General features: G+C 40.4%; 1 protein-coding gene across 1 annotated transcript in view; it reads right to left on the bottom strand.

Annotated features, from left to right (window-relative positions):
* ATF6 (activating transcription factor 6) overlaps window positions 1–19601 on the bottom strand; it is a 210914-nt gene that overhangs the window by 179535 nt on the left and 11778 nt on the right. Inside the window, exons 3-7 of the mRNA XM_045086531.1 lie at window positions 17215–17291; window positions 14832–14919; window positions 13022–13128; window positions 4534–4663; window positions 3510–3713 (exon numbers count right to left, since the gene is read on the bottom strand). Coding sequence (XP_044942466.1) covers window positions 3510–3713; window positions 4534–4663; window positions 13022–13128; window positions 14832–14919; window positions 17215–17291 — 606 coding nt within the window. The remainder of the gene's footprint in view (window positions 1–3509; window positions 3714–4533; window positions 4664–13021; window positions 13129–14831; window positions 14920–17214; window positions 17292–19601) is intronic.

The following is a 19601-nucleotide window of genomic DNA, read 5'->3' on the forward strand; positions in this document are numbered from 1 at the left end:
ACGCAAATGGCTTTGCACTATTTCTTAAAACTAATTTAGAAAAGTAACCCAAGTCTGTACTGTCCATTGTGTAGTTATCACCGCCTCCTTGCTGAGAGAACTGCCTCATGGAGGGAGGGAGACGGGGCAACACAGAGGCCGGGTCTGTGTACCCAAGTGGCTCCCAGTCCTACCAGGTCACTGCTGCCTCCTGCTTTCTATGATGAACATCCCATGGTGCCCAACTATCCTCAAATTACCCAGTAGCATCTAACTCTAGGATCCTCTAAATATTCTAGGCATGCCAGGGTTCAAGACAGAATAGGGAGAAACTTCTATTATAACATGTTCAAGAAAACAAAAAACTCTTGTGGTGACTTGCTAAACACTGGCCCGCTAGATGCTCAGGAATCACAGAACGCATTGCAAAGCACTGTTCTGGGCCTTAAACAGTTAGCAGCTGAACACAGGAACTACTGCCCCTAGTATGAAAAGGACAAAAGGGCAGTCAAAAAGGAAAACCGTAAGACTATTTATCCATTGCAACATGCTCAGAATCCTCTCAGATACGACATACCTTAATGGTATGTCCTTACCTTACAGGTAATCCCCCTTAATGGAACACGGCTAGATTCAATGCTGAATACTTCTGACTCTGTATGACTCACCGAGTGTGACAGGCATTCTTCCTTTTCAACTTTCTTCAAAGACTTCAAACTACGTATCAAACATTCATTCAATGCCTACTTTGTCTAATAACATAGCTGTGTGCCTTGGGGTAAATGAGTCCTCTATGTCTTAATGTTCTCATCTATAAAATGAAGACAATAATAGTACCTATTCTCAGAGCCAGTGTAATGATTAAATAAGATAATGCACTTAAACACAACAGTGCCACACAGCAAGAACTTCAATGTTAGCTATTATTTACTATTATTAATTTCCATTTCTATATAGTAACAGCTTCTGTAAGGGCACTATACGTATCATTAACTCATTAACTCACTATACGTATTATTAACTATACGTATTAACTCATTATTAACGTATTAACAGTTCTCACGGTCACTGTTATTTATTTTTGTAAATATGTTAACTCCCCAATTAGACAGAATCCTGGAGATCGAGGAGCACATCTGCACATTCTTTTAGAGGAAATCTAGTAGCCTGACCAATTGCACAGACCCTGAGCCAGACCACCCGGGCTCCAGTTCTGCCTCTACCTCTCAGGAGCAGAATGACCTGGGGCAAGTGAGTTTACCTCCATCCTCCATTTCAGTGATCTGCACTATCATCTACCCGACAAGCCCGACATAGGACACACTCCTCTCTATCCTTCATCCCCTTTCCAAACCATCCAACTGCCAAGCTTGCGGTTCTGCACTTTTCAACCTCTGCACCCTCTGTCCTAGCTCTCCACTTTCACAGACACACCAGGCTTTCCTCATCTCTCACCTGCACTCCTCCTAACAGCCTTAATAAATGTATAAGACTTAAGTTACAGAAGTTGCTTCAGGCAGACAGGTCTAAGACATGGTCTAAGCCAAGAAACTAGAAAAAATGAGAGAATTCAAGGGACAGTGGCCAGATTGGTTGGGCTAGAAGAGGAAGTTGGGTTTATAAAAAGGAGTGATTATAATGTAAAGTTAGAAAATGAAATCAGAGCCAAACCACGGTGGGCTTTACTTCCAAGTTAGAGAATGTGAACTTAATCCTATAAAAATAACTTCTTTTTTAATAGTAAAGTATTTACTACTGACACTTACATTGATTAACTATAAAATGCCTCTCCTGTATTTCCCCTCTACCACTTTATTTCAAATAAATGGAGGATGTACACTTAAATTTGTATGTTATAATAACACCAACTCTCTGGACTGTACTAGAAAAACTCACAAGTATCTTATACTAGCAAACATAAATACTATCTTCAGAAAAATGGGCAGACACTGACGTTCTGAATAATGTATCACTCGGGTTTCTGAACAATATATGATTCGGGTTTCTGAACCTGATAAACTGCTCAGAAAAGAATGGTTTGTCTTCTATCACTTGAACATGGTCTACTAAGAGCAAATTCTCAGGAATACCCCTTGCTTCAAACACTAGTCATATTAATGTCCGGCTTTTGCTTTTTACACTAGCGTTTTAAGAAACCATAATGAGGTTCTTCACAAGTTTCAGTTCTTAGCCTTACACTGAAAAAATAAAATAAAATAATTAAAAAATAAATTCATTCATTCATTCATTCATTCTTAGCCTTTGGGAAGACACAGACCCTTCTGAGATCCTGATGAAAGTTTTGGAGACTATCCTGAGAAAAGTCCACACATAAAATAAATCTTACATTTTATTTCAAGTTATGAACACTTAACATCCATTCACAGACCACAAGAACACCTCTTCTATCGGACTGCTATTTTTCACATGAAAAAAGCAGCAGTTCTGACCCTGTACAGAAAGGGCTGGTATTCCAGGTCTGTCTACGGTTCTGGCAGACTTTGATGGATTTTTCACAGACTCGTCCAATCTCCCAACTAGTTCTTCTCTTTATCAATGTTATATTGTCCATGACCTTAGAATAAAACAAAACTAACAGAGTAACTAGAAATCAAATTTATGACCTTGCTCTCATTATAACTTGATCTTCTTGCTCCAAAGAAAGGAACTGACAATCTAGAGCTGGAAACACCACGATAGAAGAAACATTTGTTTACAATCCATACACCATTGAGACCTAGCCCTAAATCTGGGGAAAGAAAGTCCATCGGGTTCTCCTTTACTCGTGTAGAGTTGAGGATGGGAGGCCATCTGGTGGACACGATACAGAAACACACACATTCTTAACTGAAGACAAGAGTTGAGCTCTCTTCCTCATGCCCTCACTCAAGATCACATTTACTAAAGAATGCTGCCTCTGCAGGGATGAAGAGCCTCATGCTATCACCGAAACTCACCTATAGACCCGTAACGCTATTTACATACTGACTTCTCCTTAAAAACAAAAGTTCAGGGACACAAAACTCTCAGGACAGAATGGTGCCAATAAAGTTTCCTGGATTTTCTTCTTCGTTACAAGTGGTTATATAAAACCACCATCCTGACAGACAGGTGTTTTCATAATTAAAACTGTAAGAAAAGGGGCACCTAGGTGGCACAGTGGGTTAAGGCCTCTGCCTTCAGCTCAGGTCATGATCCAGGGGTCCTGGGATCAAGCACCCATATCGGGCTCTCTGCTTAGCAAGAGGCCTGCTTCCTCCTCTCTCTCTGCCTACTTGTGATCTTTGTCAAATAAATAAATAAAATCTTTAAAAAATATATATATATATATCTGATATAATTCATCTAGATAGCTATCTCCCTTGTTAGGACAATCACATGTTAGTCATTGTCACATCCTCAAAAACCAAGGACAATTCCTGGCACCCAGCCTGAGCTCAGAAATTATAACCTGAGTTAAAACAAATGACATGACACAAGTCTTAATGGCCACCAATTAAACTACGCAGCCTCCAGTTTCACTCAGGTACCTTTAGAGGGCGCAGGATGTATGCTGATAATTGGCTGCTGCTTTGCCAAGGGCACAAGTGTGGGTAATGTCTGAATAATGATGGTTTTCGCTGGTACGCCAGAGTTCGTCTGAGTCTTGGGTGCTGCTGGAAGTAATAACGGCTTGGGCTGAATTGAAGGTTTTGAATTCATCTGAATTTTTTTCTTTGGAGTCAGTCCATTTTCTGGAGAAAATCCAAACAAACAACAGATCATTGTGAAAGCAATTCCTAGAAAACAGATTCTATGATACACCTTTTTCTACACATTATCTAGAGCTCTGAGTAACTGTCTCTACCCGGAGTTTAAGCCTAGCTACTCTATAACTTAATAGACTCAAGAAAAGTCCTTCATTTGAGGTCTACCCCTTTTTTGTTAATATAACATTATATTAATTTCAGGGGTACAACATGATTTGATATTTCTATCACAAAAGGATTACCACAAGAAGTCTAGTTAACATCTGCTACCACAGTTAAAGAATTTTTTTCTTGAGATGAAAACTTGTAAGATCTAATCTCTTAGCAATCAAATAGACAACACAGTATCACTAACCATGGGCACCGTGTACAGTACATCGTCATGACTTATTTACTGTGGAAGTCAAATGAGCCTTCCTTTTTGACCACATTGATGGTCAAAATGATGACTTTCATTGGAACGACCACACTGCAGCTCTGGGATATTAGAACTGGTAGAGAATAGCTAAAATCACTGAATAAGGCCTGAAGATTACGAGGTAATAAATGTCACACACAAATGGCCCTCACATTCAATATCTTTAATTGAATCCTTGAATTCTCTCCTGAAGATGATGAGGCCTATATCTACTTTAAAGCATTTTTCACCCATAAAGACAATACAACTAAAGAAGACAGGTCCACTTGTTTAAAAACAAAAAGCCAGCTTAATAAACATGCACATAATCCAATATTTTCTTTTTAAAAATGGAACCTAAGTTCAGTCCAATTAGAAAGAACAGAAGACAGGAGATGGGAGTCATACCAGTTTTGCTCCTAGGACCAACAATGGGCTTATCTTCTTTCAGGGGCTCCGCTGAGGAGGGACTATGAGAGCTTTCACCATAAAGGGAAAGGGGAGACATCTGGGAAGGAGAAGACAAATCCAACTCCTCCTACAGCAAAATAAAATACAAACAAGTTCATGGAGAAAAATGTAATTCTTGAACAGAAAATGGCTTAGAGAGGCAAGATCCATACATTAACAGATAAACATTCAAGAAAAACTTCAAGGCAAAGGTATGATGTATTAGAAACTTTACCTACTGAGTACTAAGAGACTGTGGATAAAGTAACATTATCCATCAATACAAGAGGAAAAATAATTCAAACTGCAGAGGATGCCTAAATCATCCTCTCATATTAAAGATGAGAAGCACTGATCTGCTCCTATATTTCCTCCCACACACTTGCTGTTTACTTGGCTCCTAGCCATACAAATGTTTGGTATAAGACTAAGGTTAAAATGCCAATATCCTTTCCTCTAATCTCTAATTTAGTAGTCTTATAAGAAACTCAAAACGAATAATTCTTACTATTTTTCTTTTTCATTTATTAACACCACCTTTGTCCCAAATGTTTTGGAAGAAAGACAAACACTGAAAGGAACAGGACTATTTTCTTTTATTTAATGGGTGAATTGTTAATACAGAGATGTATAAAGACAACATTTTCCAAGACTTTTAACATTCAGTAGATCTGAATACAAATCTCTTTGTGGCCTCAGATACTTAAAAGGTATTTCTTAACATTTACAAAAGAAAAAAAAAAAAAAGCTAGGGCGCCTGGGTGGCTCAGTGTTTAAAGCCTCTGCCTTCGGCTCAGATCATGATCCCAGGGTCCTGGGATTGAGCCCCTCGTCTCAGTGGGGAGCCTGCTTCCCCGTCTCTTTCTGCCTGCCTGTCTGCCTACTTGTGATCTTTGTCTGTCAAATAAATAAATAAAATCTTTAAAAAAAAAAAAAAGTTAGGCATAATTGCATAGCCAATGTCATACTTAATGGTGAAATACTAAATACAATACCATTAAAGTCCAGAATAAGAAACGTAACTGCTTTTTCTATAATTCTAGCAAACATCATTATACTAGAAATGAAATAAAAGGAGTAAGTATTAAAATAGAAGAGACAGAAGTGCCTTTGTAAGGTGACATGCTGTCTACTTGGAACACATATAAAAACCAATTAAAAAAAACACTTCACACATGGAGGCTTAAGTGGGTAGAAGAAGAATAAATGAAACAAGATGGGATTGGGAGGGAGACAAACCATAAGTGACTCTTAATCTCACAAAACAAACTGAGGGTTGCCGGGGGGAGGGGGTTTGGGAGAAGGGGGTGGGATTATGGACATTGGGGAGGGTATGTGCTTTGGTGAGTGCTGTGAAGTGTGTAAACCTGGTGATTCACAGACCTGTACCCCTGGGGATAAAAATATATGTTTATAAAAAATAAAAAATTAAAAAAAAAAAGAAAAGAAAAAAAAATAATAATACATTATATGTTAAAAACAAACAAACAAACAAAAAACTGTACTTCAACCTTTCAAAAAATAAAAAAAAAAAGTAAAAATTAAAAAAAAAAAAAAAAAAAAAACACTTCACGGGCGCCTGGGTGGCTCAGTGGGTTAAGCCACTGCCTTCGGCTCAGGTCATGATCTCAGGGTCCTGGGATCGAGTCCCGCATGGGGCTCTCTGCTCAGCAGGGAGCCTGCTTCCTTCTCTCTCTCTCTGCCTGCCTCTCAGTGTACTTGTAATTTCTCTCTGTCAAATAAATAAATAAAATCTTTAAAAAAAAACACTTCACAATGAAAATATTGTATGAATAATCACTTAAAAATATAATAAAAATGATTTCAACCACAAAAGCTATAACAATTATAAAATACCTAGGAGTTAATTTTCTAAGGAATGGACAGGACCTATATAAAGAAAATTTCAAAACTTAACTGAGATACATAAAAGATAACTTGACTAAAGCGCCACCAAGCATAAGATATTAACAGAATGACTGCAAAGGTGATACAACTGGAGAAACTGGTTCACTTAGAGAAAATCAAGACTAGATCCCTAACTAAAACCACACAGTAAGGTAGACTCTAAAGGCATTAAGAAGGGATGCTTGGGTGGCTCAGTTGGTTAAGCATCTGCCTTTGGCTCAGGTCATGATCCCAGGGTCCTGGGATCAAGCCCCATATTGGGCTCTCTGCTCAACAGGGAGCCTGCTTCTCCCTTTTCCTCTGCTGCTCTGCCTACTTGTGCTGTGTATCTGTCAAATAAATAAAATCTTTTAAAAAGAGAGAGAGAGATCTTATTTATTTGACAGAGAGAGAAAGCAAGAGCAGAAACACAAGGAGGGGGAGTGGGAAAAGGAAAGCTGGCTTCCTGTGGAGCGTGGAGCCCGACGTGGGGCTTAAACCCAGAACCCTGGGATCGTAACCTGAGCGAAAGACAGACACTTAACGACTGAGCCACCTAGGAGCCCCTAGATAAATAAAATCTTTTAAAAAATAAAAAATGGGGGCACCTGGGCGGTTCAGTGGGTTAAGCCTCTCTGCCTTTGGCTCAGGTCATGATATCAGGGTCCTGGGATCGAGCCCCACATCGCGATTTCTGATCAGCAGGGAGCCTGCTTCCCTCCCTCTCTGCCTATTTGTGATCTTTGTCAAATAAATAAATAAAATATTTTTAAAAATAAATAAATAAAATTCTAAAAATTAAAAATTAAATTTAATTTTTAAGAAAAGGTTTAAGAAATTTGGGGGAACATGGGTGGCTCAGTCAGTTAAGCCTCTATCTTCAGCTCATGTCATGATCCAGGCGTCCTGGGATCGAGTCCTCCATCGGGCTCCCTACTCAGCAGGGAGTATGCTTCTCCCTTTACCCCTCACCTCACTCCCTCTCACAAATACATAAATAAAATCTTCTAAAAATAATAAATAAAGGTATTAAGAAATCTAAATGTAAAAGGTAAACCAAGCAGTTAATAGAAAAGAAATGCAGGAGAACATCTTTATGGCCTACAAGCAGAGAAAGACTTCTTTAAAAAAAACTTCAAAAATAAATCAAAAAGACAAAGGGAAAAAAAGATGAATCTGAGTATTCAGAATTAGAAATTCTACTCAATAAAGACTGCAAAGCTAACATGTAATAAAAAGTAAAAAGATACATGCAGGGGGTGCCTGGGTGGCACAGTTGGTTAAGCGTCTGCCTTTGGCGCAGGTCATGATCCCAGTGTCTTGGGACCAAGTCCTGCATTGGATTCTCTGCTCAGAGGGGAGCGTGCTTCTCCCTCTCCCTCTACCCCAACCCCTGCTTGCCCACTCTCGCTCACTCTTTTTCTCCCTCTCAAATAAATAAAACCTTAAAAAAAAAGATACACATAATATCTACACCCAATAAAGTTACTATCTCAAATACAGAAGGAATTCTTACAAGTGGGTAAGAATGAACAATTCAGAGAAGAAAAAATATCCAAATCCAAAAGGCCATGTAATGTTGAAAACAATCAGTAATCAAAGATAAGTGAATTAAAACAAAACAAACAATAAAAAATCTGCACCATCTGGCAAAAATTATAAGGCCAGGCAGCGCTGAGCATTAGCGACGAAGAGAAGCTACAAGGATCCGGAAGCACTGTGGCAGGGACTTCAGACTACCACAGGTGACCAGAGAGCAAGTGGCAGCACTGGTCCCATGAACCACCCAGCAGTTCCACCCCTGGGCTGCATCCCAAAGGAGTCCTCACACAGGCCCATAAAAGGTCATTTCTGACAACGCTCACTGGGATGCAGGTAAAACCTGGTAAACACATCCGTGAGGTGCTGTGAAGTTCGATGCAACAGACCATGCACACAGAACAATATGAACTGATCTTAAAAATACTGTGTTGATTTTTAAAAGAAATACAAAGAGATCTAATATAATAACGCTATTTACCTAAACCATTTTAAGGATACAGATTGAAACCAGTGAGAACAAGATGAACTTTCTGTATTGAAACCATTCTTTTGATAGTCATTTGGGAAAAGATGAAATTAGATTTGTATCTCACATCATACACCAGGATAATTTCAAATGGATCAGAGATCTAAATTAAAAATACAACCTGGGTGCCTGGGTGGCTCAGTGGGTTAAGCTCTGCCTTTGGCTCAGGTCATGATCTCAGGGTCCTGGGATTGAGTCCCATGTCGGGCTCTCTGTTCAGTGGGGAGCCTGCCCCCCACCCCCGCCGCCTGACTCTCTGCCTAGTTGTGATCTCTCTATCAAATAAATAAATAAAATCTTTTTTAAAAAATGGTGCTGTTCAGGTCTCAATCTTGGGCCACATCTTTTAAAAACAATTAACAATTTAATTTAATTTAATTTAAAAAACCTTATGGGACACCTGGGTAGCTCAGCCGAGCATCCAACTCTTGACTTTGACTCAGGTCATGATCTCAGGATCATGGGATGGAGCCCTGTGTTGGGCTCCAAGCTCAGCGGGGAGTCTGCTTGAGAGTCTCTCCCTCCCCCTTTCCCTCTGCACCACTGCTCCATCCCCTTGAGTACACTAATAAATATATCTTTAAAAATAAATAAATAAAAATAAAACCTTACAAAATATGTACTAACAGCCACTGAGAAAATATTTCTTGCTCATGAATGGACGTGGAAGGCATTAAGCTAAGTGAACTAAGTTGGACTGAGAAAGACAAAGACCATAGGATTTCACTCATTTGTGGAATATAAATAACAAATGAATAAACAAACAGGCAAACGAAAATATTCCTTGCTGAGTAATTTTACCCTAAAGCCACTAGATGCGACAGAGCAAGACGAACATCCATGCGGAGAGCCGGGCTAGTCGAGTGTCAGAGTCAACCTGAGTCGGGTAGAGAGAGTGCTGAGATGTGGCTGGGGAGAACACTCCAGCGCTCGGAGTCAGAACAGGGTGATGACATCAAAACCAGGTCAGCCTAACTATCAAAAAGCCCAATGAAGACATATTAAAAGAACACAGAGGTCTGTGGGAAGGGAGCTGCACTGGCCAAATCCAGGACAGCATGAGAATCAGATTAATAACAGTTATGGATTACAACCTGTTGAATAAAATAGGAAACTGTGACATCCACACTGATATAAAGAAGTAAACAGATAAAGTTAAACTTCGAGGAGAAACTGGACTTTTTTTTTTAAACATCATTTTAAAGTACTTCCTCACAAAATACTTATTTATGGCAAAGCGAGAAAGGACAACCTCACAGTGGAGAAGCCTGGCAGGCATTATCTTAATTAAGTGAACAAAGAGAATGTCATCAGTAATGACAAACTGAAATCGTGTGACATGTCATCGAAAGTAAATGAGACAGATGCGGCATCACCCCGGTGATATTCCTGCCGTGGCTACAAAACCTGAACCAAACCCCTAGGAAAACATCAGACAAACCCAACTGAGGAACATTCTACAAAATAACTAGTATTTAATCTCCATAAGTGACAAGGTCATGACAGTTGAGGAAAAAAAAATCATTTCACCTGAAGGAAATGAAAGAGACAAGTCAACCAAACACGAAGCTGGATCCTACACGAGGCTCTGTTGCTGGTCTAAGGGAGATCTCTGCGACAACCGGCACAAGCTAAGTGGGAGTTGAGGACTAGGTGAATGTAATGTGTCCACGTTCATTTCCTGATGTTAGTGATGGTACCGTGGCCACAGAAGGCACATCCACACTTGTAGGAAGTAGACAGTGAAGTATTTGGGCATGATAAGCAGGTTGGCAACTTACTCTCAAATGGTTCAGGGAAAAGAAGTTATTTGTGGGGCGCCTGGGTGGCTCAGTGGGTTAAGCCTCTGCCTTCGGCTCAGGTCATGATCCCAGGGTCCTGGGATCGAGCCCTGCACAGGGCTCTCTGCTCAGCAGGGAGCCTGCTTCTCTCTCTCTCTGCCTGCCTCTCTGCCTACTTATGATTTCTGCCTGTCAAATAAATAAATAAAATCTTTTTTTAAAAAAAAGTTATTTGTAATGTCCTTGTAACATTTCTCTAACTTTGAGATTATGCCAAACAAAAAGTTGACGTAAACACAAATAAAAATACTATAACCTCTCAGTGGTGAAAACCCTCTTCTGAATGACCACCCCTCCAAAAAAGGCAATAAAAGATTGGTAATTTGGCTATGGGAAAAAGTATGCCTGGAGAAAATAAATACCAGACAGAAAGCATCAAGACAAATGACAAATTGGAGAAAAAATACTTGTTAACTTACTTCACAAACTAAGGACTAATAATCCTAATATGTAATAAAACAACTTAAAAAATTTGAGGAGAAAAAGACCAACACAATCCAATGGAAAAGTGAACCAAAATTTGAATGGACAGTTCATTAAAAAAATAAATAAAATAGGCCTTATAGATATGAAATATTTGAGATGCTGTTCAAGCACACTTCGAGTAAAACAGAGAGACAACAAAGCATGCTGCGCAGGAACAGTGGGAACACCGGCCCGTGCGCGCTGCAGGTCAGAACCCACAGCCGCATGACCCCGCGGGGGGAAATCGGGCTACAATCCACACCATCACAAATGTATTCACCGTCAACTCAACAATCTCATTTCTACGATTATAGCCCAAAGACGCCGTGGCGAAAATACGGAGTGACTTAAGTAACACCTTATTCACTACAGTATTATTTGAGCCTGAAAAGGACTGAGAACACAAAGATTCATCAAATAAGGAAATCCCTAAAGAAAGCATGATATGTCCTCACAGTGGAACACCATGCAGCCATGAAGAAGAATGAGAAAGATCCTGAAACTGGTCTTACCTCCAAAATATACCACTAAGTTACACCAGCAAGGTGCAGACCAAGGCACAGAGTATGCTCCCTTTCACGTAAGGATGGATGGGAAGGAAAGGACAGAAATCAGGCTTCTGTAACTATTCTTTGAATAGGGGCACCTGGGTAGCTCAGTAGGTTAAGCCTCTGCCTTCAGCTCAGGTGATGATGTCAGGGTCCTGGGATGGAGCCCCACATCGGGCTCTCTGCTCAGCAGGGAGCCTGCTTCCCCCTCCCCCCGCCTGCCTCTGCCTACTTGCGATCTCTCTCTCTCTGTCAAATAAATAAATAAAATCTTTAAAAAAAAAAAATTCCTTGTTATATACTTATGACTTCAAGATAAATTAAATTTTAAAAAATTAAATCATTTGGAGAAATTGTGAGACAGAGAACTTCCAATGGTAGCAATCAGAGAAGAGCTTCACAGAGGAAGTTGTTCTGAACCGGGACTAAAAGAGGATGAACAGGAGTTTCACAAGGGAAGGAAAAAAACGAGGGCCATTCCAGGCAGAGGAGCATGTACAAAAACCTACAAGTGTCAAATCTACAACTCACTGCTCTCACTCACTGCCAGGCCTTCAACAGTGCCTGGCACAGTTGCTGAGTGAGTGGAGAGCGCGGGAGCTCTGAGGTGGGAACTCGAACCGGGTCAGAAGGGGAGGTGAAGGCAGGAACGGACAGGGAGCCCGGAAGGGAAGCAGGAGCCAGGCTGTGAAGGGTCTAGTACTCCGGGAATTTGAATCCCATCCTTGTAATGGCTGCAAAGTCATTACAAGGTTTAAGCAAAAGACGGACATGATCAAATTTGTAATTCTGGAAGACTTCTCTTTGATGATTCCTCTGCTAAGAAAAGATGGGGACGGCGGGGGGCGGGGGCAAGGCGGGTGGTGGTCAGGAGGCAGAGAGGCCACGTAAAATCCTACTAACTTAATCCCAGTGAGATGATGATGGTCTGGCAGGAGCAGAGAAGGTGAATCATAGAGACATTAACTGGACTGAACTGTCCATATTTCATAGTTGGCTACATGTTGAATCTGAAAAGAAGGTACCTCTGTTTATAGCAGATATAATGTACTAAAATACTAATTTGAATTTTTCTTCTTAAATTTTCCCTTCCCCCATTCAAAAAAGCACCTGAAAAGTACCTTTTCCCACCCTCTGAGCTTTTCTGTGGATGGAGAACAGAAGGCCTTTTAAGAAGTTACCAGATTTTTATAAAAGCCTTTTCAAAGGTAGTACTAAGCATTCCTGAATTAAGAAATCCATTCTAGGCTCTATGGCCAAGGAGTTACAAATCAGATCACCTTGGAGTCTGTCCTCAAAGAACATATATTCTGACAGGCAGAAGAGAGGGCAGCAGGGAGAGAAGATGGTAAGGCAATACATGAAAAAATACAGGATCCTGGCGAAGTGCAAAAAAACCACTGCAACAACGAAACCGTGAAGGCAAGAAGAAAGCGAGAACACCAGGGAAGGAGAGCAAAGCCAGACCAAGAACTTATGGGCTCTCCCAAGGCCCTTCCTCGAAACTCGGGTTCCTCGGGATGAAATGAGATCCTAAGGCTCACAGTAGCATTTCACAAACGGGAAGGGCCTCCACCATATGCGTATTTCCCGGACACCATGATGACCAACATCACCGGAGAAGAGTGGCTACTTACAGGAACATGCTGACTTGAAGAGTGAGAGTCCACTGACTGGGGAGAGGAGACCGAACAACTTGACGAGGCCGGAGAAGGTGGCTGAGGTTCTGCCTTAACATCTTTAACTGAAAAACATGAAGTAAAAATGTCCCAGTGGACACTATAAACTCAAAATAAAATAAGGAAGAGGGTACAAACTACTCTTACAATTCAATCATACTGGGGCGCCTGGGTGGCTCAGTGGGTTAAGCCTCTGCCTTCGGCTCAGGTCATAATCTCAGGGTCCTGGGACGGAGCCCCACATCTGGCTCTCTGCTCAGCGGGGAGCCTGCTTCCCCCTCCATGCCTACCTCTCTGCCTACTTGTGATCTCTCTCTGCCTCTCTGCCTACTTGTGATCTCTCTCTCTGTGTCAAATAAATAAATGAAATCTTTAAAAAAATTTTTTTATTGAGCAACCACAGCCCAGGCAATGTTTTCCAAAGTTAGCTGCCAAATAGCTTGCCTCCCTCATGATCTATAAGGTTCTCTTACCCTTTCCCATCAAGAAGTAGCATCTATTTCTCCTCAGTTTGAATCAAGGTAGGCTTAAGACTTGTTCAACCAACAGAGTATGGAAGTAATGCTACGTGAATTCCAAGGCTGGGTTACTTAGGCAATGCAGCTTCTACTCTGTGCACTGAACACTCCCATCTGAGCCTCTGAAGTCTAAGTACCGCGGGACCACCAAGCTGAAAGGAAGCCAAGCCACACAGGAAGGCCATGTGCAGGTGCTCTGGCCCACAGCGCTAGCCACAAGTCACTCGGGCCTGGCAAGTGATATGTGAGTGAAGAAACCTTAAGGTAATGAGAGCCCCAACTTTCAAGCTACTCAAGCTTTCCCAGTTGAGGTCTGGCCATCACAGAGCAGGGCCAAGCCATTCTCGGGGAACCCTGTCCAAATTCCTAACTCACAGATTCTGGAAACATAATAAAATGGTAGTTGTTTTAAGCCACTGAGTTTTACAGTAGTTTGTAACATGACAATAGTAACCAGAACACTGGCCCTCAGTAGCCCATATTCTACGAGGGAAGACATGCATTGAGCAAGACACGCAAATGCATAAAACGGGGGACTGGGACATTGGGGGGTGGGGAGGACTGCAATCCAGGTGGGAGGATGTGCTGGTGACTTACCCACTGTCTCTCAGCTCTTAAGTCTACCGCCTATCTATAGTCTGTGATGCACATAAAGACACGTCTCAGCTGGCTCCCTTTTACGTCCTATGAATGGAGGATACTGGAAGGATACTAAAGCAAAGAGAGGGAAGGGGTTTCTTCCGCCTCCTATCAGCTTCATCCCACAAGTGACCGTTTGCTCCAGATTCCAGTTTCTCTCAGCACATCCAAAACCTACTTCATCAGGGCCCCTTAAAGATACTAGCATCAGAGAGAGAGTGCCCCCTCCACAGAAGTATGTATATCAAATGCAAGGGACCCCTACGCCATCTTCCTAAATTGTGATAATCCCAAGTTTTCTTTGATTCCCTAAATTCAGTCTGGTTCTCAAATAGGTTAACCTCTTATAAAGATATTACACAGAATTCAAAATCAGGATTTCAGATATGACTTCTTTATCACTATGTGACTAACATATAGCTAAGAAATTCTTTCCATCCATTTGGGTAGGAAACTTAGGTGTGCACTGCCCCATCAGAAAAAGAGTATCTATCCCTGGCTTTTATTAACCCATCAAAGTAGCCTAATTACCCCACGTAATTTCGACTAATACCAAACTACAAAATACAATGGATCTGTTTAAGATTTTTACCAATGAAATACATCATTACCTGTGCAGAACTGGTTGTTGATGTCCCAAATGCCTGCTTCCCAAGGCATCAAATCCAAGTCAAAATCAAGATTATCAAAATTGTTTTCCTGTACATTTCAAATCAGGAAAAGGGTATTAGAAGAATAAAATATATAGATCTAGAAATCAAACTATCAGACACAATTTGCCATAAATAATATAATTTCTATATTAGAAATTCAACTCAGTTAAAATAATTTTTCTATGTCAATTGGTTCATCTTGATAATACACCTTGCACGGCCTAAAGATAAGCCAATCCACTTATATAAAACACAGAGGAACAACCAGGGAGGTAACGGACTCAACATCTAAAAGATTCAGTTGGTGTCATTTTCTTCCACGGGAACCGACCTTTACAAGAGTCACAAAATATGTCTTTGTCATAAGGGAGATGCAGCAGAGTACATTTTCCCATTGCCACTGATGAAAACAAGGCAGAGCAAATGCCTACTTACAACATCATCTCTATACAGCAACAAGAAAAATACAGATTTTAGCCAAAAGACATGCAAGAACTGTGACAAGACTTTAGCTGAACCTTCAGTTATCCCAAATGTTAACACGGTTATCGAAGAAAGAAGAGATCCACAGGATGGGTAATTTTCCTCCTTTTTCTACTGTACAGTACCTTTCGAATTCCTAAAATAAAATTTCTAATTTTTTTTATAATCCTAGAAGAAAGTAAAACTAAGTTTCTCAAACAGAAGTCAACACACTTCTTAGAGGGACTCTTAGTTTCTTCATTTAGATGATGATTTTTTTTTTTACTTAAATATAAGCATATTCCGGGTCATCTGAAGTCATCTTATACTAAATACATAAACAAAGTACTGCCACCCGCGAGTCTGAGGTCAAGCAGTGCTATTATCTTAAGTCTCCAGGGGTACGGAGACAAGAAGAGAGGTCAGTATTAACCTAATATAACAGATAATAAAACAGCAACAGTAGAGAAAGTAAGTTTCAGGCCAAAAGTAGAGATTAGTCTTTTAATTATTAACAACCATTTGGTGATAATTTCTAAAATAACATTATTTCAAAATGTCTCTTTTGTGGTTTATTTTTATTGAGAACAAAAGGAAAGAAGGGAACAGTTTGATCCCACTGCCCTTAACTAAGTAAATACTGGTACAAGTTGTAGAAAGAGAGTGTGTGGACATTCACGTGAGAAAAACTACTACTGAACCCATGAAAGAACCTTTTTAAATCAACCCCCTTTGCTTTTTTCTCTTACTTGAACCTTACACAATCAGAAATGAAGCGGCCTTTTATCTTCAGCAACCCAACATATCCTTAAACTTTCTTAACCGAAGAAATGAAGCCTCCTCAGTGCTAGTAATACTTTCTAACAGGCACAACAGTAGACATGACCTACTCCAGGAAGCTTCTTCCTCAGTATTCAGCCAAAACAGTCAAATACCTTTTAGAGCGTAAGGCTTTTATCTGTCAGAAAAACCTAACAGGTCTATTTTATGTAAAGTGAGACATATTTATGCTTCTAAAAAAAAAAAGCCAATTTAATCAATAGATCGCACTCTCAAACATTCATAAGGTAAACAAAAGCTATTAAAACTATAGCTATTAAACTATTCTTAGTCTCTTCTTTAGATGCATATTAAAACAACTGCTAAATTGTTCTTTGAGAAATATTTGACAAACTCACTAAGCAGGCATTACCTATTTTTGTACTCAGCATAATAAGGGCTTAAAAAATAAGAAACAAAGATCCAACCTGACTGATGTATATATAAAATCACTCTGTTCAATTAAATTACTTCCCAAGCGAAAGAGCACCTCATCCATTCAAGAATACGACAGAATGAAAGAGTTCTATAGGCCAATGTATTATGCACTAACACAAAAAAGGAAAGATATTATGAGGACTCAAAGCGCTATAATAATAGCTTTTACACAGACTTCTAACCATTCACAGGCAAAAAGTAAGGACACGTCTAAACTTCAGAGCTTTCTATACTAAGGATACGTAACTTTTAAAAAGGAAGTTGGTAAGTTCTGCTTGACTGGATTCATGACTCACATACACCCTTTAACATCATCGTTTCCCTTATGCAACAAACTACCTACAAAGCCAAAAGTAGGCAGTTAAGTGATTTGTCCAAAGTCATCCAACCCTGAGGCCAAAAGTAAACTCAGAATACATGTCTTCTCCCACCAAGACCAATGCAATTTCTGCAATCCTAAATTTACTGAGTAAAAAGTGGCTGCTAAATTTCACACTTAAATACTAAGTTATTTAAACTTAAACCACTACCCTAAACCTGTTATCCTGAAACCATCTTGCAATAATTAGACTAAAGATTAAATATCACATTATTCAATAATTCTCCCCTACTAAATACTTACGTAAGTTTCCTTTGCTACATCCAGATGCAGGTCATCAGTGTCTGTGAAATAGCCAAGTTCAGCAAACAGTGCAGAATCTTTGTACAAAAGGGCAGAGATTAAAAAAAAAAAAAACAGATATTGTCAATTCAGTGTTTCAACAAAAGAATAAGCACTGTATCCCTATGCCACCTCTAATACGGGTTCTCATCAGCCATTACTATTACTGATAAACTCTAGCAGTGTGAACAACCAATTCAAAGCTATTTCTAATTCATGTATTGTTTTCCACATCATTTTTATCTTGTGATCTAAACCTTTTCACCAAGGATTAATGAACAAATTTTATGTCAGGTCACACTGCACTAAATGATAGTGACTTTCTAGAACATTACAAACAGGAATTCTGAGGCTACATCTGAGCTCAACATGAAAATGTGCCATGGTTAGAAAAGGGAACCCTCTCACACTGTTGGTGGGAATGCAAACTGGTGCAAACATTCTAGAGCTACCCTACAACCCAACAACTGCACGACTAGGTACATACCCAAAGGATACAAACATAGTGATCAGAAGGTGCACATGGACCCCAATGTTTATAGCAGCAATGTCCACAATACCCAAACCTTGGAAAGAGACCAGATGTCTGTCAACAGATGAATGGATAAAGAAGATGGGGCGGGGGGTTTCAAAATAAAATATTACACAGCCATCAAAAAGACTGAGATTTTGCGGGGCGCCTGGGTGGCTCAGTGGGTTAAAACCTCTGCCTTCAGTTCAGGTCATAATCCCGGGGTCCTGGGATCAAGCCCCACATCGGGCTCTCTGCTCAGCAGGAAGCCTGCTTCCCCCTCTCTCTCTGCCTGCCTCTCTGCCTACTTGTGATCTCTGTCTGTCAAATAAATAAATTAAAATCTTTTTAAAAAAAATGAGATTTTGCCAGTTGCAACAACATGAATGGAACTAGAGGGTATTATGCTAAGCAAAATAAGTCAGTCAGAAAAAAACAAATACCATACAATTTTACTCCTACGTGGGATTTAAGAAACAGATGAACACAGGGGAAGGGAAGAAAAAATAAAATAAAATGAAAATTGAGGAGACGACAAATCATAAGAGACGCTGAACTCTAGGAAGCAAACTGTGGGTTGCTGGAGGGGAGGTAGGTGAGGGGAAGGGATAAACTGGTGATGGGCATTAAGGAGGGCACCTGAGGTAATGAGTACTGGGTGTCATATGCAACTGATCTCACCTCTGAAACTAATGGAAGGAAGGAAGGGAGGGCGGGAGGGAAAACGCACCACAGTTGATGAGCAGTGATTACAGAAGAGGAATATGGCAGCCCATGGACAGTATTTGCCATCTAAGTCTTAGTCAGGGGTACAACCAACTTCCTAGCTGAACAATAAAAGACTCACTTATCTAAACCATTAAATTTATTTCAGCAAATCTAACTAATTCCAATTTCTGGATAAGATCTCATTATAAACCAAGAAATTTAAGGACCCAGAAAATATCCCTTAACAAACTAGGTTGAAACTTCCTGCAGAGATGGTCAGGATGCAGAAAAGGCCAAAGGCAGCTGGTTACCATACAACCTGTGACGTGTCCACTTCCTCCAACATTTTTAGAATCTCAAGAACTTCAGAGAGTTTTCCAAACCTAAGACTGCCTTTGTACTCCCTGGCGTCACACCACTGACACTGCTCTGGTGACTTCCTCATGTCACACATACAGGAGCTACGCCACCAGTCAGTCCACCATTCACTCAGCCAGTGACAGATTCATTTCACCAACCTACAGCAAAATACTACCTAGCGAAAAATTCTGTGTAGTAGTAACGAGAGGTTATTCATACAACTCTCACAAAAGGATGACCTAAACCTTGGTCACAGAGCCAAGAACACCTAAGCAGTTAACTGGGACTGTGTACCTCACAGGGAGGCTGAAACCCTTGCAGAGTTCTCTCTGCTGCCTCTCATTTCTCCTCTCCCTTTCTTTCTGGAGCCTGTTTTCACCACGCTCCTCTCCCACACACACAAACGGTTATTAATGTCACCAATGACCTCTGCGTTGCTTAATTCAATGGTAGATTCAAGGTCTTACTTGACCTATCAAGAAGCACTGGACAGAGCTGACTGACCCTTTCATATTAACTGAAACACATGCCTCACTTGGCTTCCAAATTACCACACTCACCTGACCCCGTCTTGCTGGCTCCTCCTCATTGCGTGGCATGAAACTGATCAGCATAAACTTTTCTATCTACTCTACTCCTTTGGGGATCTCGGCTGAGTTCGTGGCTTTAACAGCATCTATATGCCAAGGATTCCCAAATACACATCTCCAGCCTGTACCTCAAGATGCACATATATACGAAGTACATCTCTGGACACCTCCTCTTGGAG

Source organism: Mustela putorius, unplaced genomic scaffold (genome assembly GCF_011764305.1).
Source record: "Mustela putorius furo isolate JIRA1106 unplaced genomic scaffold, ASM1176430v1.1 tig00000997_pilon_pilon_pilon, whole genome shotgun sequence".
Taxonomy (NCBI): Eukaryota; Metazoa; Chordata; class Mammalia; order Carnivora; family Mustelidae; genus Mustela; species Mustela putorius.